Source organism: Corythoichthys intestinalis, chromosome 14 (assembly GCF_030265065.1).
Source record: "Corythoichthys intestinalis isolate RoL2023-P3 chromosome 14, ASM3026506v1, whole genome shotgun sequence".
In the NCBI taxonomy this organism is placed as follows: Eukaryota; Metazoa; Chordata; class Actinopteri; order Syngnathiformes; family Syngnathidae; genus Corythoichthys; species Corythoichthys intestinalis.
Genome location: NC_080408.1, coordinates 3,814,976 through 3,841,235, shown reverse-complemented (window position 1 = coordinate 3,841,235; position 26,260 = coordinate 3,814,976). Strand labels below are relative to the sequence as shown.

The window sequence follows — 26,260 nt, the reverse complement described above, 5'->3', positions numbered from 1 at the left end:
AAAATTGCAACCTTTTAATCATGTATCGGCATAGAAAACAGAAATAGAAAAACGAAAGAGACAGACCGACGGGCAAAGGTCAACGTTCACACCGAAAGAGGAGGCGACAAAGGGCAGGGTCATCATCCAGGCGCTCCGCAGTCGCCGACATTGGTCCGGTCCGGGGATCGGCAAATTCGGAAATACCCACTGGGAATTTGCAAAGAAATGCAGGAACATGGGGAAAAGGCCGAAGACCGTTTACAGGAGAGCCCGGAATGAAGCCTGTTTTGGGGGCTGTGTGGCTCAACTGTCGTCGTTCCCCAACCCAGAGGTTTCCGGTTCGATTCCCCACCCTGGGGAACTTGTCTACATATCCTTGAGCAAGATACTGAACCTGACGTTGCGTCAATGAGGATATACAGTGTCAAAGTGCTTTGAGTACCTTAGGTAGAAAAGCACTATACAAGTGTAAGCCCATTTTCTGTTTATTTGGGGGTGTAACGGTTCACGTATTACACTGTTTTTGGTTTTGCATGTCCGGTTCACTTGTTTTTTGTTTTGTGTGCTCCATAATATTTGATAATACTTTTTTGGCGCACTTTGAAAGATTCTCAACTTCCAAAATTTTACGCGACACAGTCTCTTTCAATGTTTACAGTTGCTCTACATTACTCGAGCGGGTAAGATTGCATAGGGACGATAGGGGCATAACACTACCAACATTTGTGGTGGTTGTTCAAATTGCCACCTCTTCCGCCCCCCTTCAAAGAGGAGGGATATTAGAAGAAGAAGTTTTTTTTTTCAGCCAGCAGCAGCCACTGTAAGTGGTGTAAAAAGACGTCAATGCTGTGGAGGTGGGGGGAAACTGAAACTTGCTGGATGTGCTTTCCATTTTTTTCCCCAACACACGTTTGATGACTTGACACCCCCCCAACACCGTACACACACATACATTCCCACAGCTCATGTTAACGACATGCCGCCTCCCCACAGAGTAGGGATTAGAAGTTTTTTTGCGGCCTGCAGCAGCCACATTAAGTAATGTAAAAAAAAAAGTCAATGTTGTGGAGGTGGGGAACACGCCACTAATTTTGCTACTGAAAGTTGTACGTCCGTCAGAGTTCGTGTAACATTAAACTGTGTGAACTTGCTAACCTGCAAAACTCAAGTAGGAAGCTGCTCAGAGAGAAGTGTCCTCCTGTAACTTAATGTTAATTAAACTCTGAGAAATGTAGTGAACTCTGCTGGAAACTATGGAACCAGAAAAAAATAACGAAATATTTCAATTTAAATTTGCTAATAAAATCCAGATATTTATTCTGGAAGTTTTCAAAATGTTTCTTTAGTAGTTTTTCAATACAAAACTTTTAATCGAACGGTGTATCACCTAGGGTTAGGCATCGTTTGAAACTGAACGATTCCGGCTCCGATTACGATTCCACATTTTTGATTCCGGTTCCGAACGATACCCGATTCTTTTAAGAGGCAGGGTAAAAAAAAATTGCATGGTTTATATTAGAGATGTCGGGTGCGATCACGCCATTTTCAAAGTATCGGAATCGGCAAAAAAATATCGGACATGCCTTTTTTTAATATATATATATATATATTTTTTTTTTATTAAATCGTTTTCTAATTGTATGTAACGTTACAGACAAAATGTCTTACACTCATCCAGAGTCTGTAGTTTTGGCTTAAAGTAGGGCTATCAAATTTATCGAGTTAACGGCGGTAATAACATTTAAATATTTGACGGTAATAACATTTAAATATTTGACGCAATTAACGCATGCGCTGCACTACCCACTCACACATTTTCGCGTTCATTGTTATTTACGTATTTATTTGTACTTTAATAAATAATTTAAGTGTTCCAATATGTTTTTGTGAATTGATAAGCGTCAACAAAAATTTCATAGCTAAATTAGTAAAAAAACATTTTTCTTTTTAATTATTAGTCGACTAATCGTAAAAATAGTCAGCTGACTAATCGGGAGAAAATTAGTCGTTTGGGACAGCCCTAGTTTGGTCTTAATAATGTCCTGTCCCTAGCAAAAAAATGTACACGCAGATTATGCTGTTACATCGTCCCTACCAATATTAAGACGAAACCAACGCCCTTGATTTCTTGTGGGTTTTTTTTTCTGTTGTTGCTGCTTATGTTTGGAGACTTGACTTCTGGCACTGTAGTTTCTTTCCCTACTGAGCAGCGGATGCTGCTGAGCCCCTCCACCATCACAAATCACTCACAGCTGGACACGCTTTGAGCTTCCCGTCACTGAAAGACAAACATCCGCCACTGCTTTGTACCGAACCGTGACCCCCGTACCGAGGTACGTACTGAACCGTGACCGTTGCGTGTACCGTTACACCCCTACAATTTACCATTGTACACCGGAGTACTCGGAGTAAACTGCCATCTCCTGGAAATCCCCCCGCTGTCCTTCAGGCAGTTTCCAATTCGGAATTTTTTCCCGACGGCGTCATTTAACGTCCCGGGAAAAGGGAGTCCCTCAGGACGCGTCGCTTTTGTCGGGGGCGTCGGCGTGGTGCGCGGCGCCCCCGTCGTTGGCCAGCAGCGTCCTGCGGTTGTAATGGTGATGGTGGTGCGCCTTGATGATGCCCGAGTTGTTGTTGTCGTTGAGTATCTGCTTCTGCTTCTGCCGGTTGAGCGACTGGACCAGTCCCAGCACCACGGCGGCCAGCGAGTACTGGCCGGTCATCTTGCGCGGCTGCATAATGAGCGGGTTGGGCAGCACGCGTCCCGATAGGAAGTGCGTGCGAATTTTGCCCTCCTGCTCGCTGATGCCTTTGACGTAGATCTCGCCGCGGTACTCGAAAGCGAAGCCGCGCTGCTCCAGGATGACGAAGGTCTCCTCGGGGACTTGGATTTTGCCGCTCACGCCCGTGCTGTCCATGCGGCTGGCCAGGTTCACCGTCTTGCCCCAGATGTCGTACTGAGGCTTCTTGGCGCCGATCACGCCCGCCACCACCGAGCCCTGAGCCATGCCTGAGAAAACGAACAGAAACTTTTTGGCGTTTTTTTTTCTTAAACGATTCTATGAAACATTCATATAAAACAGGGGTCTCAAACACGCGGCCCAGGGGCCAATTGTAGCCCCCGGGATAATATTTTGCGGCCCCTGTTTAACATCCAATTGCAATATTAATGTTGTCCACACATATTTTTCAACAGACCATTCATTTTTTTGTTTCGAAATGGAATTGATTGATTGATTTTGAAGAAAAAAATATAGGTGAAAAATAATTGAATGAGCTCCTACGCTGGTGACGTAAACCGAATTTCCGCGTGAATCGGAATTAACCCTTTAAGGCACCTCAAAATACAGTGGTATGAAAAAGTATCTAAACCTTTCGGAATTTCTCACATTTCTGCATAAAATCACCATCAAATGTAATCTGATCTTTTTCAAAATGAAAAAGTATCTGAAGCTTTTGGAATTTCTCACATTTCTGCATAAAGTCATGATCAAATGTGATCTGATCTTTTTCAAAATCACACAGATGAATAAAACAGTGTCTTCTTTATTTAATTTTTTTTTTTTTTTTAACCTGTCCTGTTTAGCTGTTTGACACAGAGAATGGAAGTCTAAGTGCCCGGATGGTCTGAACAGTTTTAATGTTTCACATTGAGAGTCTGACATACTCCCATAGTGATCATTCAACATACCTTGTTTATTATGACAAAGCAGCGAATAGGCAGGGGTTATGGGGGACCAGAAGAAAAGAAACACAAGAGAAGAAAGAAAAGAAACACAAACTATAACAAGAAATACATTGAACGTCTACACTAACTACTAATATGTTGGTGCTATCGTCAGCTAGATGTATTTCTGGTTGACACCATGTGGGGGGCCTGTTGACCAGGGAAAGAGGGGGATGGGGGTGGGGGAGTTTATAAGATAAGTGATTGAAAGGGGTAGAGTGTACACAAATCAGCTCTGTGATCTAGAACCCAGTATTCGTGTGAATCCCTTGTGTGTGTAAGCCCGTGAGCAACCGACCCTACGGCGCCCAATCGCCAATCCCGGCACCGGAACTCCCCACCCGAGCGCTCCCCATCACATCCAGTCGCACGTGAGCCCTACCAGGCGCGCGACAGCCACGCAGATGAGTGGAGACGCCACGAGGGCGCCAACCCAGGGCCACGGCCCCCCCTCCACCCAGCCAGCCTGGGGAGGGAGGGCGGGCGGGCGGGCGGGGGGTTCAGTGCAGCCCGTCCCTCCTCCCGCAGCCCAACAAAGGAGCCATCGCCCCCCCCCCCCCCCCCCGAACATCATGATAAACTTTTGAATTCATTCTTCCATTCATGATTGCAAGTTGTCCAGGCCCTGAGGAGGCAAAACAGTCCCAAATCATGATGCTCCCTCCACCATGCTTCACGGTGGGGATGAGGTGTTGATGTTGGTGGGCTGTTCCATTTTTCCTCCACACATGACACTGTGTGTTACTCCCAAACAATTCAACTTTGGTTTCATCAGTCCAAAAAATATTTGGCCAAAACTTCTGTGAAGTGTCAAATTGCTTTTTTGTGAACATTAAACAAGCAATGTTTTTTGTTTGTTTGTTAGAAAGCAGTGGCTTCCGCTGTGGAGTCCTCACATGAACACCATTCTTGGCCTAGTGTTTTACATTCAGTTAATGTGTGCACAGCGATATTGGACTGTGCCAGTGATTTCTGTACGTCTTTAGCAGACACTTGGGTTCTTTTTTACCTCTGAGTATTCTGCGCTGAACTCTTGGCGTCATCTTTGGTGGATGGCAACTCCTTGGGAGAGAAGCAACAGTGCCGAACTCACTCCATTTGTAGACAACTTCTCTGACTGTTGACTGATGAACATCCAGACTTTTAGAGATGGTTTTGTATCCTTTCCCAGGTTTATACAAATCAACAATCCTTGATCGCAGGTCTTCAGACAGCTCTTTTGGCCGAGCCATGATGCACATTAGACAATGCTTTTCATCAAGACATTTCTTACCAGGTGCGTTTTATAGTGGGCAGGGCAGCTTTAAACCACTCATCAGTGATTGGGCACACACCTGATTTAAAATGTTTGGTAAAAACTGGTTTACAATTGCTCTTTCAGTCTCCTTAGGCAGAGGGTTCATTTACTTATTTCTCCCCCTTCTGTCATTGTTTACATGCTATCCTCATTAAAATATGAAAAACTATACATGTTTGGGTGGTTTTAGTTAAAGTAGACAATGTATTTTCATCTGTGTGATTTTGACAAAAAACAGATCTTATTTGATGGTGATTTTATGCAGAAATGTGAGAAATTCCAAAAAGTTCAGATACTTTTTTATCCCAGTGTAACTATCCAAAAAGTCTAAAAGTATTTTTTTTAATGATGGAGGACACACTGCCCACTGGTGGCAGCCTTGGGTCTGAGCAGACTCTCGTTTGGGCCACGTCAAACTGTAAGTTGTTTCAGCAAATATATGTTTGTGGATGCATTTGTAATGAAGTTTAGAGCTACAGTTTGTGGAGTTACGTGTGAGCAATTTGCGATGAGCATGGTAAATACATTAGAATTCGTAGCATTTAAGATAGCAGACTTTTGTGAGGCAAACTAGGCTAATTCAATCTACTAAATTTACATATTGTTTATACTAGATGGACGTTTGAACATAAATTGTTTTGTGTCAAGTGTTTTATTGTTAAAATGCGCGTCGTTTAGAACATATATTTACATGTGTGTGTTACAGCTTTATAAATTGTCAAAAGTGAAGGAAGTAAAAAGCTCTAAAAAACACAATTGCCTTGTTGGCTGTCTGTAAAGCTGAACAACTTTACGTTTAGTGAGGACAGTACACGTCATATTAATTAAGTAAAATACAAAAATAAGATACTGTGAGGTACAATAAGGTACTGTTTGTGCGATAAAAAAAAAAAAAAAAAAAAAAAAAAAAAACGACACAAAATGGCGGACAGGAATCCCGAATCTTTACTTGAGTACTCTTTAAACTAGGGCTGTCAAAATTATCGCGTTAACGGGCGGTAATTAATTTTTTTAATTAATCATGGTAAAATATTTGACGCAATTAACGCACATGCCCCGCTCAAACCAATTAAAATGACAGTACATTGTAATGTCCGCTTGTTACTTGTTTTTTGGTGTTTGGAGCTCTCTGCTGGCGCTTGGGCCCAACTGATTTTGTGGGTTAGTTCCATGAGTGAGCATGGTGTAATTATTGACATCAACAATGGCGAGCTACTAGTTTATTTTTTGATTGAAAATTTTACAAATCTTAATAAAACGAAAACATTAAGAGGGGGTTTTAATATAAAATTTCTATAACTTGTACAACATTTATCTTTTAAGAACTACAAGTCTTTCTATCCATGGATCGCTTTAAGAGAATGTTAATAATGTTAATGCCATCTTGTTGATTTATTGTTATAATAAACAAATACAGTACTTATGTTGAACGTATATATCCGTCTTTTGTCTTATCTTTCCATTCCAACAATAATTTACAGAAAACTATGGCATATTTTATAGATGGTTTGAATTGCGATTAATTACGATTAATTAATTTTTAAGCTGTAATTAACTCGATTAAAAATTTTAATCTTTTGACAGCCCTAGTTCCGACTTGTTTTGTTGTGGTAGGAGGGTTTTGTATTGAACACTGGGCCGTGTTGGTTATTATTATAGCATAGAAGACCGCAGTAAATCAACAAAGACAAGTCAACTGTGCCCCGATCTACCACTCAAGAGATCTGATGGAGTCAAAAAGTAGGTTACGATTGAAAATTAGTTTGAAAATCGACCGGATCCACCGTATTTTTACACGAGTGACTTCCGGTCTGCCCGATTGAGCCAGTTCTAGGACGCGTCTAACACGCGGCCGCACTGCGACTGGTGTGTATTGGCTGATCGCCGTTAATGCCCGTGTTTAACTGCGTCCTCGCGGCGGCCACGTTGTCGCGCCGTTGACGTTTCTGGGTTATGTACTGTCCTACCGTGTTGGTCCTCATTATAGTAGAGAAGACGGAGTAAATATAATCTACACAAAGAAACTGTAACCCGATCGACTCACAGCCACGAAAAATTAGGGTTACATTACGTCAGAAACTTGTTCGGTACGCCTCCGTTCCGAACCAAGCACCACGTACCGAAACGATTCAATACAAATTAGGGCTGTCAAAATTATCGCGTAAACGGGCGTTGATTAATTTTTTAAATTAATCACGTTAAAATATTTGACGCAATTAACGCATTCAATGAATGACCCGCTGGCATATTGACTCAGATTACAATGAGGCCGTTTATGGACATTAAGAGCGAAGAGAATGCCACCGGCCGCTTGGGGGCAGCGCCGTTCCATACTCATGTTATTTCTTCTAAACGTGGGAGAATTAGTCCTTGTGAGACGTTTATGCTCTATTCACAATGCAATGCAAATTGCTATTTGTGCTCCACACATATTTCGGTAAATTTTCTTTCTTTTGGTGGCAATTATGTGTCTCTTGTTGTATTTTGGGAAAGATATGTACAGATACTGTATATGTTATACAGTAAAGGCGAGTGGACACAGGCGTTCTTTGGACCGCGCCGTTTATTGGCATAAGCTTCTCCTTCACAACAAACATAAGTATCGTTTAGTGAAAGCACAGCAAAAATAATATTCCTATCTCTCTCAAAAAAATAAAATAATGTTCACAAAAAGAAAAGCACTTCAGTCTATAGACCCTACCCACCGACGTCACAAAACCACGTGCTCGCTGTGTCGTTCCGCCCACTTGTCCGTCATTTTGTCTCTGTATTAGCATTGTTTTCAATTGATCGAGGAATTTAAAATGCATTTCATGGAAGACCCGGTGCTTTCTGATGCCGTAAACTCACTGGATGTGTTGCATAAAAGGCGTTATGTGGAAAAGCTTCGTTCTATACAGTCGCCAGATCCATATTTGATGCCCAAATCGATGTTTTTCGACCCACTGTCTTCGCCCTGTCTGCCTGACATCTGCTACGCTGATATTTACAATTATCTTGTCCACACAAAATCAGCCTATTCCCACGAAAATTTGAAAAACTTCAAGAGCTTGGAGGCTTATAAATACTTCGTTGCTGGTTGGGTGAAACAGGTCCTCGTTCGGCAGGAATCTATCTTGTGCTTGGAAAGGTGAGTTACGAAATTTTCAATTCAAAATCTTTTGTTATTGCTAACATCCACTGTCAAGTCTAATGTATTTCATGTCGTTTGTCAATGGAGTTAAGGCTTTTAATGTTTATATGGTTTAGCGATAGCACTCTCACTACATACATACGTGTATGTTGTCGGCGATTAGCCTAGCAATGATCTTAATTGTGGTTATTTGTCAGCTCCGTAGACGAGGCCAGTTTCTTTCACTTGGTACCAGCTAAATATTATTCAAAAAATAACGATGGTGGAAGAAAGGGAAGTCACAAACATCTTGAATTTGAAACTATGTCGTACTACGTCGTATGTTGTCGGCGATTAGCCTCGCAATGATCATAATTGTGGTTATTTGTCAGCCCAAAACCCTCTAAGTATATCTTAAATGCATCTTACCGGATATAAAATGACTACTACATAGTCTGTGGTGATTTTTTGGTGCCCAGTTTTCACGTCGAATTGCAGCCGTCCATTTCGCTCTCCTCTTTGGATCCCTCGGAATACGGTAAAACTTCAAGTCTCTCCTTCCATCTTCTCTGTTAGTGCAACCAAATGCCACACACGCCTTCACCATTTTGATTATTAATGTTAAGGAGCAGAAAAACACGCCGTAAATAGGAGAAATGTACGTAGCCGTAACAGGTTAACACTATGTTTTGACGGACAAGTGGGCGGTACCATTCAGGAGAGCGGAGTTGTGACGTCACGTGGGTAGGGTCTATAGTAATGAGGCCCTATTCTGACACACAGTTAAACAACAACGCAAAATGAACTGGCATACCATATCAAAATAGCTATGCAAAATACACATAAAACTTTTAACTCTATTTCTATTATTGTTATTTTTATTCTTCTTATTATTATATTAACTCTACTTTTGATTGAAAATTTTACAAATTTTATTAAAACGAAAACATGAAGAGGGGTTTTAATATAAAATTACTATAACTTGTAACTATAACATTTATTGTTTAAGAACTACAAGTCTTTCTATCCGTGGATCACTTTAACAGAAAGAATGTTAATAATGCCATTTGTGGATTTATTGTTATAATAAACAAATACAGTACTGATGTACAGTATGTTGTATGTATATATCCGTCGTGTGTCTTATCTTTCCATTCCAACAATAATTTACATAAAAATATGGCATATTTTAGAGATGGTTTGAATTGCGATTGATTTCGATTAATTACGGTTAATTAATTTTTAAGCTGTAATTAACTCGATTAAAAATTTTAATCGTTCGACAGCCCTAATACAAATACATGTACTGTTACACCCTTATTCACAATCCATTTCAGAATGAGTAGCAAGCAGCAGCTAAGTAGCAGAGTTATTTTAGAGTTGGATCTTAGAGTGCTACTCTTACTTGAGTCAAATTTTTAGCTACTCTACCCACCACTGATTACTATGCATTTGACTTTCCGGCCATTAATGTTCTCCCGGCTGGTCAATTAGTCACAGATGGCCTTGGCCACCCTTGAAGCAAGTGCAGTTTTCAATCTTATTGCTCGCCAAAACAGTAAATGTTGTAGCATGCTTCAAAAATTCATCATGTAATAAATGAACCACCTCTTATTCTTTCAACGACAAAAATGGCTGTTTTTTGTTTTCCCTCAAAACGCGGAAATGCTATATGTTGACACTAGTGGTGTAACAATTAATCGATGTGGATCAATATAGCTATGTGTTAGGATTTCGATATGCACTTTGGGTTTAAAAAATAAAAAATCATTAAACAATTGTCATACACATCAAAACGGCTTTGTAATTTTAATTGCTTTTGGTAAATTGGAACTGTCCATAATTTTGTATTAAATCAATCAAAGGCCCTTGAATTGAGTCGATAATCTATAGGACCATCATGCAATATTTTGGCATGCCTCAAAAAGTTCCTGTCCCCCTCTCTCCTCATTTCTTAAAATATTAGACATCAAATCCATTTCAACTGGGAAGACTGGCATTGAGTGACCATAAAAATTTTTGAACACCCCTGTGTCTGACTAATGTGGTGAGAAGCAAAAAGAAAACGGCGTTGTTGTACCTATTCTTAGTTCAAAGTTGTTGAAGGAGTGTTTGTTGATTTCTCGGATGCTTTCGTTGAGAGCGATGGCGAAGTCGGCCAGCGCGCACAGGTGCCCCCATTTGTCTTCGCCCTGCTGCTGACACACAGGCGCGACAACGAGGGGTCAGTGGCGACGAAGAAGGGTCTGTCTGCGGCTTGTGAGATGGAGGGCGTCACCGGTCACTGTCACTGGCGCGTAGTCTATAGCTAACCCTATTCCGAACCCTAACTTCAACCATGTCTAAGAACAAAGAAACAGTGACATCCCCGTCCCCATGGCACGATGTCTATCACTATCCCTAAACCCTACAAAACCAAGTCAACGAAGCCAGCGAAAGCTAAAAGATCTAGCAAACCTAATAAAAGTTAGTTATTTGGCCAATGATTGTTAAGCACAAGAAATTAACATAAGCTAGCGGAGGCAAGCTAGTTGACCAATAATGATTTATAATCACAAGAACAAAAGAAACGTAACATCCCCGTACCACTGGCACAATGTCTATTGCTAACCCTTTTCCTAATCCTAACCTCAACCATGTCAACAAAGTTAGCAGAAGATAAAGTAAACAGGTGAAGCTAGCAAACCTAACATTAATATTAGCTATCAAAAGCATGCTAGTTAACCAATAATGATTTATAATCACAAGAACCAAGAAAAAAAGAATCAGTGACATCCCCGTCCCCCTGGCACGATGTCCATCACTAACCTTTTTCCTAACCATAACCTCAACAATGTCAATAAAGCTAGCGAAAGCTAAAGGAAGCAAGTGAAGCTAGCGAACCTAACAGAAATTGATTAGTTGGCCAATGATTTTTTTAGCACAAGAACTTGACATAACCTAGTGGAAGCTAAAGGGAGCAGGTGAAGCTAGCGAACCTAACAGAAGTTGTTTAGTTGGCTAATGATTTTTAAGAATAAGAAATTAACAGAAATTAGCGGAAGCATGCTGGTTGACAAATCATGATTTATTATCACAAGAACTTAGAAAAAAAGAACCAGTAACATACGGGTCCCACTGGCACGATGTCTATCGCTTCCCCTTTTCCTAATACTAACCTCAACCATGTCAACAAAGTTAGCAGAAGATAAAGTAAGCAAGTGAAGCTAGAGGACCTAACAGAAGTTGGTTAGTTGGGCAATGATTTTTAAGCACGAGAACTTAACATAAGCTATCAAAAGCATGCTAGTTAACCAATAATAATTTATAATCACAAGAACTAAGAACAAAAGAACCAGTGACATCCCCGTCCCCCTGGCACGATGTCTATCACTAACCTTTTTCCAAACCCTAACCTCAACCATGTCAATGAAGCTAGCGAAAGCTAAAGGAAGTAAGTGAAGCTAGTAAACCTAACAGAAGTTGATTAGTTGGCCAAAGATTTTTTTAGCACAAGAACTTGACATAAGCTAGTGGAAGCTAAAGGGAGCAGGTGAAGCTAGCGAACCTAACAGAAGTTGTTTAGTTGGCTAATGATTTTTAAGCACAAGAAATTAACCCGAGGAAGTTAATCATGATTTATGTAACATACAGGTACCCCTAGCACCCTTTTGCTAACTCTAACCTCAACCATGTCAGCGAAGCTAGCTGAAGCTAAAGGAAGCAAGTGAAACTAGCGAACCTAACAGAAGTTGGTTGGTTGGACAATGATTTTTGAGGACAAGCTTATCATAAGCTAGTGGAACCATGTTAGTTGACCAATTATGACTTATAATCACAAGAACTAAGAAAGAAAAAAACTGCTACTCCCCCTGGCACGATGTGTATCACTAACCCTTTTTCTCACCCTAATCTCAATCAAGTCAACGAAGCTAGCAAAAGCTAAAGGAAGCGAGCGAACCTAATAAAAGTTGGTGAGTTGGCCAATGATTTTTAAGCACAAGAAATTAACAAAAGCTAGCGAAAGCAAGGTAGTTGACCAATAATGATTTATAGTCACATGAACTAAAGAACCAGTGACATTCCGTCGCCCTGGAACGATGTCTATCGGTAACCCTTTTCCTAACTCCAACCTCAATAAAGTCAACAAAGCTAGCGGAAGCTAAAGGAAGCTAGTGAATGTGGTTACCACTTCTTTTTTTCTTAGTTCTTGTGATTATAAATCATTATTGGTCAACTAGCTTTCTTCCGCTAGCTTACGCTAAACCCTAACAGAAGTTGGTTAGTTGGCCAATGATTTTCAAGGGACAAGAACTTAACAAAAGCTAGTGGAAGCATGCTAGTAGACCAATAATGATTCATAATCACAAGAACTAAGAACAAAAGAACCAATCACATCCCTGTCCCTTTGGCAGGATGTCTATTGCTAACCCTTTTCCTAACGCTAACCTCAACTATGTCAATGAAGCTAGAGGAAGCTAAAGAAAGCTAGCGGACCTAATAGAAGTTGGTTAGTTGGCCAACGATTTTTAAGCACTAGAAATTAACATAATTTAGCAGAAGCAAGCTAGTTGACCAATAATATCGATAACCACAAGAACAAAAGAACCAGTGACATCCCCGACCCCCTGGCATGATGTCTATCGCTAACCCGTTTCCTAACCCTATGTTCAACTACCTACCTCAACTATGTCAACGAAGCTAGCGAAAGCTAAAAGAAGCTAGCAAACCGAACAGAATATAGTTGCCCAACGATTTTCAAGCCCAAGTATTTAACATAAGCTAGCGGAAGCAAGCTAGTTGACCAATCATGATTTAAAATCACAAGAACTAAGAACAATTGAATCAGTGACATCCCCGTCGCCCTTGATATCGTATGGTGACGTATTGTATCGTGACGCCGGCATATCGTCCCATTACTAGCTAGCGAATTGACCAATGATTTTTAACCACAAAAACTTAACGAAAGGTGGCTGAAGCATGCTAGTCGACATACCTTTGCTTCACAACAAGAACTTGAGAACCAGTGACGCCCCCTATCGTGCAAGCCGCAGATAGATACAATTGCGTAGCCACGGAGAAGACGCTCACCTGTTTCTCGGGAGACAAACCCGACACGGCCATGTACGTGCTGCCGATGGTTTTGATTTTCTCGATATCCTGGAAACGCTCTTCGCCCAGCAACTGTGCATAGTGGATTAACACACAATGTCAACACTTCTCTCGTTGTAAGACATTCGGAGGTTCTGGGTCTAGTTTTGGTCTGGAACTGTCAAGATCGTCAATTCAACAAAATTGTCACTTCAAAAAAATGATTTGTCCTTTGTCTGGCCAAGATGCATCAACAATGAGTTGAACACTCTTAGACGTCCAAGGTAATTGAACTGGGCTGCGAATAAACAAATATATGTATGATTAAACTGTGACCTCAGAAACTTTGACTGTGAATTCCAATTAGTTTATCAATAGTAGACATCCAATCCATTTGTAGTGGGTTATTGCCCCCCCGATAAGTACAAGTTGCAGGGCCAGCCAGACTTTGAATAAAGTGCGTCTAGAAAATATGGTATCATAGACTTCATGACTATTGACGTGGCACTTCGTCATTCTTTGCGTAACGCCTTATCAGAGGGAGCCGAGCTTCATTTATTAATAGCCGAAGACACGCTCATGTCGGATTTAAGCTTGGATTTTTGAAGAACTACGAAAGCTGAGCCACATACAAAAAGGAAGAATTGTCTCAGGAGCGATTTGTTCAAGGATTCAAGGTAAATATAATTTTTTTTCGTAACATGCATGCGTGATTAAAGCATTTATTCGCAGGAATTTTCTTCTTGTTTACACATGGAGGTGGCTGATTTTTGCAAGTGACTAGCTTCATAGTTTACTTTTAACCAAGAATCGATACTGTTTTTTGTCCATATATATAAAGAATTCGGGGATTTAAGCATTTATTCACAAGAATTTTCGCCAGAAAAGCTCTGTTTACGCCAGAGGCCGCTAGCCTCATTCGCTAAAAGAGTAACATAGTATCTCGACAATATACGTATGATAAACGCTAACCGCACGGTTTCTTTGCTTTTAACCAAGAATCGAGACTGTTTTACGTCCATATCTATGAAGAATTCTGGGATTTAAGCATTTATTCACAAGAATTTTCACCGGAAAAGCTCTATTTACGTCAGAGGCCGCTAGCCTCATTCGCTAACAGAGTAACATAGTATCTCGACAATATACGTAAAATAAACGCTAACTGCACGGTTTCTTTGCTTTTAACCAAGAATCGAGACTGTTTTACGTCGATATCTATGAAGAATCCGGGGATTGAAGCATTTATTCACAAGAATTTTCGCCGGAAAAGCTCTGTTTACGTCAGAGGCCGCTAGCCTCATTCGCTAACAGAGTAACATAGTATCTCGACAATATACGTAAAATAAACGCTAGCTGCACGGTTTCTTTGCTTTTAACTAAGAATCGAGACTGATTTACACCCATATCTATAACGAATTCGGGGATTTAAGCATTTAGTCACAAGAATTTTAACCGGAAAAGCTCTGTTTACATATGGCGGCTGCTAGCCCTATTCGCTAACAGTATATAGTCTATAATGATAATAAAGGGCTATTCTATTCTATAATAAGTTGTGATTGTATATAGAATGTATTAATAATCTAGTTACATATTATTTTTAAATGATTCTGCATGTTTTCCTCAAGTATTAAGCTTCTGATGTCAAATTGAGTGATTTATTAGCTGTTGAAAACTTGCGGTAAACAAGAAAAAAACAATAAGTTGCTATTTTGGCTAAAAGCTTATCCATGTTATGTTAAATTTTGCTATTGTTCCTGAAAATATAGGTGATTATCTATGCATTTGGTGATATTTGTGCATCTAGTTTAAAATCTGAGACTTTTATAGCCATTTTAAGTTGTGTTATACTTACTATACTGAAAATAACTAATCAGGATTTTATAAGGGAACAACTTTGAATTTTATGATGCCACTGCTCATGAGACTCCTATATGGCTGAGGTAGGTGCCTGTTTTGGTTTTAGGTCGGTAGCAGCTTTGGTTTTGAAAATATTGAAATAGGCCCCCTATGAATCGGCCCGTTTCCTGTGTCATATCAATAGGCTATGAAATCTATGACGGTATTTAACAAATAACCCCCACTTGGACGTCTAGAGCCGTCAATGGCAGCCCATGAGCTCAAATGTCTTGTCTGAGTGAGTTCTGGTCTGGGGTCGTTAAGCACAAGACAAAGCAAAAACATGCAAGACACAAAAAGACACCACCGCCAAAGGCCACTGGCGACCTCGTCGAAGTCGGCGATGATCTCGTTGAGCAGTCGAAGACATTCCACTCCCTGGTTGTTCATCTCGGTTTGCGAGTAAAAGTCGGCGAATCCCGGGATGGACGCGAACATCACGCCCACCGAGTCGTACGATTGCGAGTATAATTCCTGTCGAGGCAAAAAAAAAAAAGACAGGCAGAGAAACGCGTGAAATGATTTGTCTTGTTGATATGAGGTGCAGTTGCAGTCTTTCGCCTGTGGAGGTCGCTTCAGATTGCTAACTCCACAAATACAAATTGGACTAGGAAATGTATGATTGTCTATAAAAAAACAACAACAAAAAATGAATTATTTTTTCCATTGAAATAAATATATTAAAAAATATATATATTTATTCACATTTTTTTGTGTGAAAAAATACAGTGAAAAGGAATATTAAGAATTATTTTCCATTTTATTTTAAAACAATTTTAAAAATACATTTCAAAATAAAATATTTTTTCCCCATTTTTGTTTTTTCGATAAAAAAAAATATTTTTAAAAAATCTAAGCTATAAAAAAAATCAAAAGAGAATATTTATAGTTTTATTATTATAATATTACTCCCATTTTGCTTTTTATTTTATATAAATCATATACATTTAAAAATGAAATAAATGTAAACAAATATATAATTTTTGTTGATTTAATTTTAACTAAATGTAAACAGTCTTAAAATACACTATTCTAAAACATATAGAAACTAAACCTAGATGTATATAAATATATCATTTTTAAAATAATTGATAATACTAATGAATAAATACCCCCCCAAAAAATGATGTCAATAAATAATCATACATACTAGTAATAAATAAAATCAACATAATTATAGTTTTATGAAATGAAAGAATATATTTTGATATACAGTCGTATGAAAAGGTATCTGATAGGCCTGAACGATATTGGAAAAAACTATTGTTGCGATTTTTTTTAGGTGTGCAATATATTGCGATATTATATTGCGATAGTTAAAAAAAAAAAAAAAAAAAAAAAAATTTTTAAGAAATATTCACTAGATGACTTGAATAGCTGTTTGGAAATACTTTGCATGACACACCGTGACCACAGTGTATTCATATAATACGGTTTCATTTGTGAATGATTAAGATTGCTGTATTATTATGAAGGGATCCAGGAAGCCATGTCTGCACAAAATAGATAATTTCTTGAACACAATATTTGACACTTCAACACCAGCAAATACATTAAATGACAAATAAAAGAGCAGGTGCATTCGTCCCCTGAGTTTTTGACAAAATATAACAATAAATAACAACTTCGGTAAAATAACAACAAAGTTGTAAACATATTTGAACAAAAATATTAAATATGACAAATAAGAGTTGTTCACAAACTATAACAATGAATAAGAACCTCAGTAAAACAATAAAGTTGTCAACATATTTGAACTTAAATATTAAATCTGTCAAATAAAAGTGCAAGTGCATTAGTCCCCTGAGTTGTTTACACAAAATATAACAATATAGAACTGCAAAACTGCAACAAAGTTGTAAAAATATTTAAAAAATATTAAGTATCAAAACTTTATGTGCAGCTGTACTATAGTTATTTGAAAAATACGATTTACAGTTAATTTAAATATAAAAGAAACAGAAACTCAATTGAACTTGTAAATAATTGAACTGAATAACAGCAAATAACTGATGAATAACAGAACCATTTTAACTCCCAAATTTATGTATTTGTCTGCATATCGTCCACCTTCCTTGCTCAGCAATTCTCAACTGGGTCTCATAGGTTTTTGGCCAAGACTACTAGTTTATCCACCATTGCAGGCTTGAGACAACAACGTTGGCACGTAACAATGTTCCCACCTGTACTAAAAAGCCTCTGATGGGAAGCTCGTAGCAGGAATGCATAGATACCTGCGTTTTAAATGGTCCCACATGTTCGACGGATTACTTCTTGTTGAGGCAACCATGGCGAGGCACTCTCAACAGGGCTGTTTTTTGTTCCTTATATTCTTGTCGATAGCCAAAATACTTCCAAAACTCCTTTTGGAGACAGTCTTCCCTATTCAACGTGCTGCTTGATTGCTTGCTTTCACTTTGAAAACGGCCCCTCCTCCCTCCGCTCTGCTGTTCGGCCCCTCCTCCCTCCACTCTGCTCTAGCAGGGGAGGGGGAGGAGCCGATGACTGCGAGCTGGAGAGAATGAGAGACTGTGCACTCTCTTTCTCGCTCCTTGCTCAAAACAAACGTTTGTGGATTTAAAAAAATGAAATGAAAAAACTATCGCACGTCCTTGCGATGGGACTATTGCGCATGCGCACATCGCGATGGCGATGTTTAAACGATATATCGTTCAGGCCTAGTATCTGAACCTTTTTGGAATTTCTCATATTTCTGCATAAAATCACCATCAAATGTGATCTGAGCTTTGTCAAAATCACACAGATATAAAAACAGTACCTGCTTTAACTAAATCTACCAAAACGTTTATAGGTTTTCATATTTTAATGAGGATCACATGCAATCAATGACAAAAGGGGGAAAATAAGTATGTGAACCCTCTGCCTAAGGAGACTTAAAGAGCAATTGAAACCAATTTTTACCAAACAATTTAAGTCAGGTGTGTGTCCAATCACTGATGACTGGTTAAAAGGTGCCATGCCCACTATAAAACACACACCTGGTAAGAATTGTCTTGGTGAGAAGCATTGTCTGATGTGCAACATGGCTCGGTCAAAAGAGCTGTCTGAAGAACTACGATCAAGGATTGTTGATTTGTATAAAGCTGGGAAATGATACAAAACCATCTCTAAAGGTCTGGATGTTCATCAATCGACAGTCAGAGAAGTTGTCTACAAATGGAGAGAGTTTGGCACTGTTGGTTCTCTCCCAAGGAGTGGCCAACCACCAAAGATGTCGCTAAGAATTCAGCGCAGAATACTCAGAGAAGTAAAAAAGAAACCTGGAGTGTCTGCTAAAGACTTACAGAAATCACTGACATAGTCCAATATCTCAACTATATGTAAAACTATGGCCAAGCATGGTGTTCATGGCAGGACTCTACGGAGGAAGCCACTGCTGTCTAAAAAAAACAAACATTGTTGCTCGTTTAATGTTCGCAAAAAGGCACTTGGACACTCCACAGAAATTGTGGCAAACTATTTTGTGGACTGATGAAACCAAAATTGAATTGTTTGGGAATAACACACAATGTCATGTGTGGAGGAAAAATGGAACAGTTCACCAACTTCAACACCTCATCCCCACCCTGAAGAATGGTGGAAGTAGCATGATTTTGGGCTGTTTTGCTACCTCAGGGCCTGGACAACTTGCATGCAATCATTGATAGAAGAATGAATTCAAAAGTTTTGCAGGAAAACCTGAGGTTGTCTGTCAGACATGGATGCTGCAACAACACAATGATCCAAAAGACAGAAGTAAATCAACTTCAGAATGATTTCAGAAGAACAAAATACACGTTCTGGACTGTCCAAGTCAAAGTCCAGACTTGAACCCCATTGAGATGCTATGGCATGACCTAAAGACAGTGATTCATGGCAGACTACAGCAGTCTTGTAGAGAAGAATTGGCCAAGATTTGTCCTGATTGATGTGCCAGACTGATCTGCAGCTACAGGAAGCGTCTGGTTGAAGTTATAGTTGCCAAAGGGGGGTCAAAAAATATTAAATGGTTCACTTATTTATTTTTTCCCTGTTCTGTCATTGTTTGCATGCTATCCTCATTAAAATATGAAAACCTATAAATGTTTGGGTGGTTTTAGTTACAGCAGACAGTTTTTTCATCTGTGTGATTTTGACAAAAATCAGCTCACATTTGATGGTGATTTTATGCAGAAATGTGAGAAATTCCAAAAGGTTCAGATACTTTTTCATACCACTGTATTTTGGGGTACCTAAATGGTTAATTCCCGATTCACACGGAAATTCGGTTTACGTCGCCAGCCTAGAAACGCATTAAATTATTTTTCACTTATATTTTTTTAATTCAAAATCAATCAATTCCATTTCAAAACAAAAAAATAAATGGTCTGTTAAGACACTTTTTTTTCATCTGTGTGATTTTGACAAAGCTCGATAACATTTGATGGTGATTTTATGCAGAAATGTGAGAAATTCCAAACGGTTCAGACACTTTTTCATACCACTCTACAGTATATTTTACATCTATATTTTAAAAAAATTATGCGAAGGAAGGGAAATAAATTACTTTTGGACTTTTATTTTGAAAATGTCAAAAACATTCCTTTATAATGTTCCTCGCTGGTTGGCTGACCTCGTTGTCGCGGTCCTTCTCCAGGAAGTGCCTCGCGACATGGCTCGGCAAGATGTTCCTCAGCATGTTCTCGTTGTGTTCTCGCAGCTCCTTCATCTCGTTGATTTCCTCTTTGGCCTGAACGCGCCACAGAAAATCCAGCCGTGCAGTGTATTCCAACTGGCAGCAAACAAACATCGATTGGTGTTTTATTCTCTGGATTTTTTTAATACAAACATTGAAGAAGAATTAAAAAAAAAAAAGAGGGCGGGGCTGGAACCTGCTGTCCGTGGTAGAAGACGGCGAGGAGGAACATGGCCATCAGGAGCAGCGACGTCTCCTTGGTACCTAGAAAGTTCCTGTGAGTGCAGCAAAAGATCATAGGCGTTACGGTCTAACAAGCTGTTCTTTTGTGCCTGAAGCGGGTCCGGCAGAGCGTTGCCATGGGAACCACAGCGACGTGGACTGCTTATCATGTTAAAAACCCCATATTATGGTTTTTCACCTCGGTTAACCTCAATATATGGTGCTGTCAACAATGGGGGGACCCTTAAGAAAGCATAAACATTTGGTTGTTTTGCTCTTTTTGCAAAAATAGACTTATAATCAGAGGTGAAAGTGGCTTGAATGAACGGACGTTCATTCGCTGCCAGCCTCTCACTTGTAATGCATTGGACGTCTGCTCGTGAAATTCACATTAAAAGGATGTGTGAACAAACTCACCTTTCACTGTGATTTTCAGTGAGTTTGTCCGTTGTGGGCATGCAAAACATTTGAAGTGGGAGGATTGGCATGACCGATTGGACAGCTATTAGCAGAGAATGCGGCGTATATGGGCGCGAACCAACAGGCGTTGTCGTCACGAGGAATCAATCTCGGTCCCAGTCATAATTACTCCCACTGCCGTTTTCAGCGCAATGAGAGTTTACAAGACAAAATGCGTTTTTTTTTTTACAGTGGGGCAAATAAGTATTTAGTCAACCACTAATTGTGCAAGTTCTCCCACTTGAAAATATTAGAGAGGCCTGTAATTGTCAACATGGGTAAACCTCAACCATGAGAGACAGAATGTGGAGGAAAAAAAAAAACAGAAAATCACATTGTTTAATTTTTAAAGAATTTATTTGCAAATCATGGTGGAAAATAAGTATTTGGTCAATACCAAAAGTTCATCTCAATTCTTCAGGAAGGGATTATGGGGGGACAGAAGAAAAGAAACACAAGAGAAGAAAGAAAAGAAACACATACACAAACAACAGAAAGAATTACATTGAACATCTAGACTAATTACCAATACGCTGGTGCCCTTGTCAGCGAGATGTATTTTCGGTTTACACCATGTGGGGGCCTATTGGCCAGTGAAAGAGGGAGACGGGGGTGGGGGTGTCTATAAGCTAAGTGATTGAAAGGGGTAGAGTGTACACAAATCAGTTCTGTGATCTACAACCCAGTAATCGTGTGAGTCTCTTATGAGTATGAGCCCGTTGGCGACCAACCCTACGCCGCCCCATCGCCAATCCCGGCACCAGGACCCCCAACCCGGGCATGCCCTACCACATCCAGCAGCACGCGAGCCCACGCAGACGGGCGGAGAAGCCGCGCGGGCGCCAACCCAAGGCCACGGCCCCCACCCAGCCAGCCCGGGGAGGGAGGGCAGGCGGGGGGCCAAGCGCAGCCCATCCCTCCTCCCGCAGCCCAGCAAAGGAGCCATCGTCCCCCCCGGGACCACCCGCGCACCCATCAACCAGCCTTCAGGGATGGCAGGAGGGGACGCACCACCAACCCCACACCTACCCCCACCTCCGCCCCCCCACCCGGGCCACGGGCCACAGCTGCAGCCCCCCAACCGGCACGGCACACCACGGGACCCCCAGCGGCCCACCAAGCCCAAGGTAGGGCAGGGTCCCCCGCCGGTGCAGGCAACACCCCGCTGATACACCGGCGCCCTGCGACCCGCAACGGAGCGCAGGGCGGCTGTCCAGCCAGAGAAGAGAGGGGAAGGCGGAGGCAGGAGAACGCCAAGGAACTGCCACGGGGCGATGCAAGATCGGAGCCCCGACCCCCCACTCCCGCGGCCGGCAGCCCAGGCAGAGGGGAGGCCACACCCCAGGAGCCACGCCATAAGGAAAAAGTGTGGGACCCACCTACCACCCTATTACTGTGGCTGCCAGGTTCCCGGCTGGCAGCCATCACCCAGCACCGTGATGGGATTGTGAGGGGACGGTAGTGCAATGTACAGTGGGGAGAACAAGTATTTGATACACTGCCAACATTGGCAGTGTATCAAATACTTGTTCTCCCCACTGTCAGTGTTGTTAATAACGGCGTTACAATATAACGGCGTTACTAACGGCGTTATTTTTTTCAGTAGTGGGTAATCTAATTAATTACTTTTCTCATCTTGGCAACGCCGTTACCGTTACTGAGGACGGAAAGGCATGCGTTACTATGCGTTACTATATTGGTCGAAAAGTCTGAGGGAGACGGACTCACCGAGACGACAGAGCAGAGCAGGAGCGGGGAGGAGGCAAGAAAGTTATGACGCCAAGCAAACGCGATGCTAGGTAGCTCCAATAATACATGTTGTAGCCGATAGCCGACAAACTACGCCCGCTTGTTATGGTAGATATGATAGACATGGTAGATATCACATGTACTGTATATAGATATAACTAGATGCAAAATGACGGACATGGCTCTAAATGCGTTAGTAGACAGCCGCCATCTTAAAGCAGTAGGCTTTTTCGGACGGCTCTGTTGTAGAGAACCTTCCTAGCGAACCTCAGTAACTTTTCATATAAAATACTTCTAAATCGGCAAAATCTTGACTTGAATCTATCTTTAAATGATTCAACAGTTTTCAAAACTTTCATATGTTGAAAGTAGAGAGAAGGGAACTAATGCAATAATGGGAGCAATTTTAACAACTTTTAACAGGTGATTCAGGGTAAAGGGTAAATTAGGGTAAAGAATTGGGCTCGGGCCAATTGTACCAAAAACCTCCACAAAAAACTTCACATAGTGTGGCCAATGTTTTTTTTTTTATTTTTTTTTTTATCACCAATTACTTTGCCAAGTAACTAATTACTCTTACAGTCAGGTAATTGAGTTACTAACGCAATTACTTTTTGGGAGAAGTAATTTGTAACTATAATTAATTACTTTTTTTCAGTAAGATTAACAACACTGCCCACTGTATGCATTAAAATAGGAGAGCTTGGCTTGGGGCAGTGGGACCGCAGCATTGAGTTTCTGCCCAGCTGCCCGTCCCACCACCCTTTGCCGGATCTCTCCTGTGGAGTATGATGTGTGTGGTGCGTTTAAAAAAGGTGCAGGGATGGCGGGGTTCATCTCAATTCTTTGATATGTACCCTTTGTTGGCAATAACGGAGGCCAAACGTTTTCTGTAACTCTTCACAAGCTTTTCACACACTGTTGCTGGTATTTTGGCCCATTCCTCCATACAGATCTCTACAGCAGTGATGTTTTGGGGCTGTTGTTGGACTTTCAACTCCCTCCACAGATTTTCTATGGGGTTGAGCTCTGGAGACTGGCTAGGCCACTCCAGGACCTTGAAATACTTCTTACGAAGCCACTCTTTTGTTGCCCTGGCTGTGTGTTTGGGATCATTGTCATGCGGAAAGACCCAGCCACGTCTCATCTTCAATGCCCTTGCTAATGGAAGGAGATTTTCACTCAAAATCTCTTGATACATGGCCCCGTTCATTCTTTCCTTTACACAGATCAGTCGTCCTGGTCCCTTTGCAGAAAAACAGCCCCAAAGCATGATGTTTCCACCCCCATGCTTCACAGTGGGTATGGTGTTCTTCGGATACAATTCAGTATTCTTTCTCCTCAAAACACGAGAACCTGTGTTTCTACCAAAAAGTTCTATTTTGGTTTCATCTGACCACACATTCACATTTACATAACACATTCTCCCAGTCCTCTTCTGGATCATCCAAATGCTCTCTAGCGAATCGCAGACGGGTCTGGACGTGGACTGACTTCAGCAGAGGGACACGTCTGGCAGTACAAGACTTGAATCCCTGGCGGCGCATCGAATTACTGATAGTAGCCTTTGTTACTGTGGTCCCAGCTCTCTGTAGGTCATTCACTCGATCCCCCCGTGTGGTTCTGGGATTTTTGCTCACCTTTCTTGTTATCATTTTGACGCCACGGGGTGAGATCTTGCATGGAGCCCCAGATTGATGGAGATTATCTGTGGTCTTTTATGTCTTCCATTTTCTAATAATTGCTCCCAAAGTTGATTTCTTTACACCTAGCGTTTTACCGATTGCAAATTCAGTCTTCCCAGTCTGGTGCAGGTCAACAATTTCATTGCTGGTGTCCTTCGACAGCTCTTTGGTCTTGGCCATAGTGGAGTTTGGAGTGTGACTGACTGAGGTTGTGGACAGGTGTCTTGTATACCGATAATGAGTTAAAACAGGTGCCATTAATACAGGTAACGAGTGGAGCCTCGTTAGACCTCGTTAGAAGTTAGACCTCTTTGACAGCCAGAAATCTTGCTTGTTTGTAGGTGACCAAATACTTATTTTCCACTCTAATTTGGAAATAAATTCTTTAAAAATCAAACAATGTGATTTTCTGTTTTTTTTTTCCACATTGCGTCTCTCATGGTTGAGGTTTACCCATGTTGACAATTACCGGCCCCTTTAATCTTTTCAAGTAGGAGAACTTGCACAATTGGTGGTTGACTAAATACTTATTTGCCCCACTGTATATAATGTATTTTCCACACTGGCCTTTTCATTTCATAATGTCGTTTTTCAGAACAATGAATTGCCCTCCGTCAATCAAATACATGAAGCGGAGTCAGTTAAGTGATTGACTAGATTGTGGAGTCTGGCTAGCTGCGCTAGTATTTGTTAGTGTCTCGTCATTAGCATTTAATAATGTCAATAAACTGTTGGGTAAACTTCCAGAAAGCATCAAATCAAAAACACACTGCTGCCGTAATCCTCTCTTAGGCTGAGGTAAAGGCCTTTCGTTAGTATCCAACCGGTTCGCAACTTCTCGGAGTAACTCTAAAAGTGATGTTAGCACATGCTAGCGCAGCTAGCTAGATTCCACAATCCAGCCAATTCCTTAACTGACTCAGCCGTATGTATTTGATTGACAGACGGCAATTCATTGTTCTGAAAAACATTGAGAAATTAAAGGGCCATGGTGGAAAAAGACATTATGAAATAAAAATGACTGAGAAAAAGGCTTTTTATCTTGTAAAATCTCATTGTGCTGAAAAACGATAGCATTTTTCACAAAGTATCTGATGGGATTCACGCATGACTATGTGCAATTAGACACACTCAAGTAAAAAAATCACTACAAATTGTATTCGTGCAGATTTTTGTGTGTGTGTATGTGTGAAAAAGAACAAGAATTAAAAACGTGGGAAAAGACTCACTCGTTACGGTGGAGCAGGTCGTAACGCAGAAAGAGCGCGGAGTAGAAAGCTTGGGTGAGCAACGAGTAGATGGCAACCATCAGCAGAAGAACGGCCAACTTGACCAGGGAGTTGAGGCGGAGGAAGACTGCGCACGTCACCATCGCCAGCACGCCAGTCAACACAAAGTACTGCCAGAGGAAGGGTGTGACAATATATCGAAAAGGTGATATATCGCGATACTTTGTAGCCCAATTATCGATATGTTCCCACAAGAATCGATATATCGTTTTGAAAAGCAGTCACTGTTTAAGAAAAAAAAGAAGGAATTTTTTTTTCTGCCTTTCGACTGTCCTTGAATGCAGCATTAGTTTCACCAATGAGGCATCGCAATAATAACCACATGACTCCATTATAACAATCAGAGGTAACAATGTTTTTTTTCTCCACTAGAGGGCACTCATGCTCTTTGGACGGGTGATGGTTCATAGTAATACTTTGGTCTGAATTCAATCATTTTTGTGTCATATTTTAGGCCTAATATGGTAATGTGATAGGTAATAGCAGTATAATTATCTGGAATTGTAAGCAGTTAATAACAATGTTACTCACGACTTGAATATTCTTTTCAAAGAATCATTATTTATTACCTGTGGTGCATACCACTACCACCACAATTTAGTGTTTCAAGATTTAGTTTATTATTTATGTGATATTTTTTTGGGACATGTATTTGCTAATGGGTGCACACTTTAGTTGATATTTGTCTGAATACTTAGTGGATTTCATTTGCCAATTGGAGGAAACGACCACAGCTGTGTAAGATCTGGCACTTACCATTCTGAAGGGGGGATATTTAAGTTGATTTAATTATGATTGTTTGGAGTAAAATTTTCACTGTTTGTTTAAATGCACATTAGTTAATTATTGTTTGAGTATATGTATATTTTCCATCTGTTGTTGTTTTATTATTTGACAATGTTTGGTTAATTTGTCATACCTCCTTCAGGTGGTTGTTAGTCGAGTCCGCCCTGGTTTTAAACGCCCACAGAGATGTGTTTGGAGGTCAGTTTGGTTGAAGCCTTTTGTTATGTTGGCCTCTTTTATGTTGGGCCCAATATATTTTGTTAAACTTTTGTGACTTTTATCAAATTGAATTTTCACCTATGTTGACACGC

General features: G+C 40.6%; 1 protein-coding gene across 3 annotated transcripts in view; it reads right to left on the bottom strand.

Annotated features, from left to right (window-relative positions):
* Nucleotides 1-26,260, bottom strand: part of adcy8 (adenylate cyclase 8 (brain)) — a 140,522-nt gene continuing 114,262 nt past the window's right edge. For all 3 annotated transcript variants that reach the window (XM_057857862.1, XM_057857864.1, XM_057857863.1), the window contains 7 exons: nucleotides 25,104-25,273; nucleotides 19,956-20,034; nucleotides 19,697-19,855; nucleotides 15,412-15,558; nucleotides 13,189-13,281; nucleotides 10,199-10,313; nucleotides 1-2,992 (listed from right to left, as the gene is read on the bottom strand). In XM_057857862.1, the coding sequence (XP_057713845.1) occupies nucleotides 2,496-2,992; nucleotides 10,199-10,313; nucleotides 13,189-13,281; nucleotides 15,412-15,558; nucleotides 19,697-19,855; nucleotides 19,956-20,034; nucleotides 25,104-25,273 (1,260 nt within the window). In that variant the 3' untranslated portion in view covers nucleotides 1-2,495. The remainder of the gene's footprint in view (nucleotides 2,993-10,198; nucleotides 10,314-13,188; nucleotides 13,282-15,411; nucleotides 15,559-19,696; nucleotides 19,856-19,955; nucleotides 20,035-25,103; nucleotides 25,274-26,260) is intronic.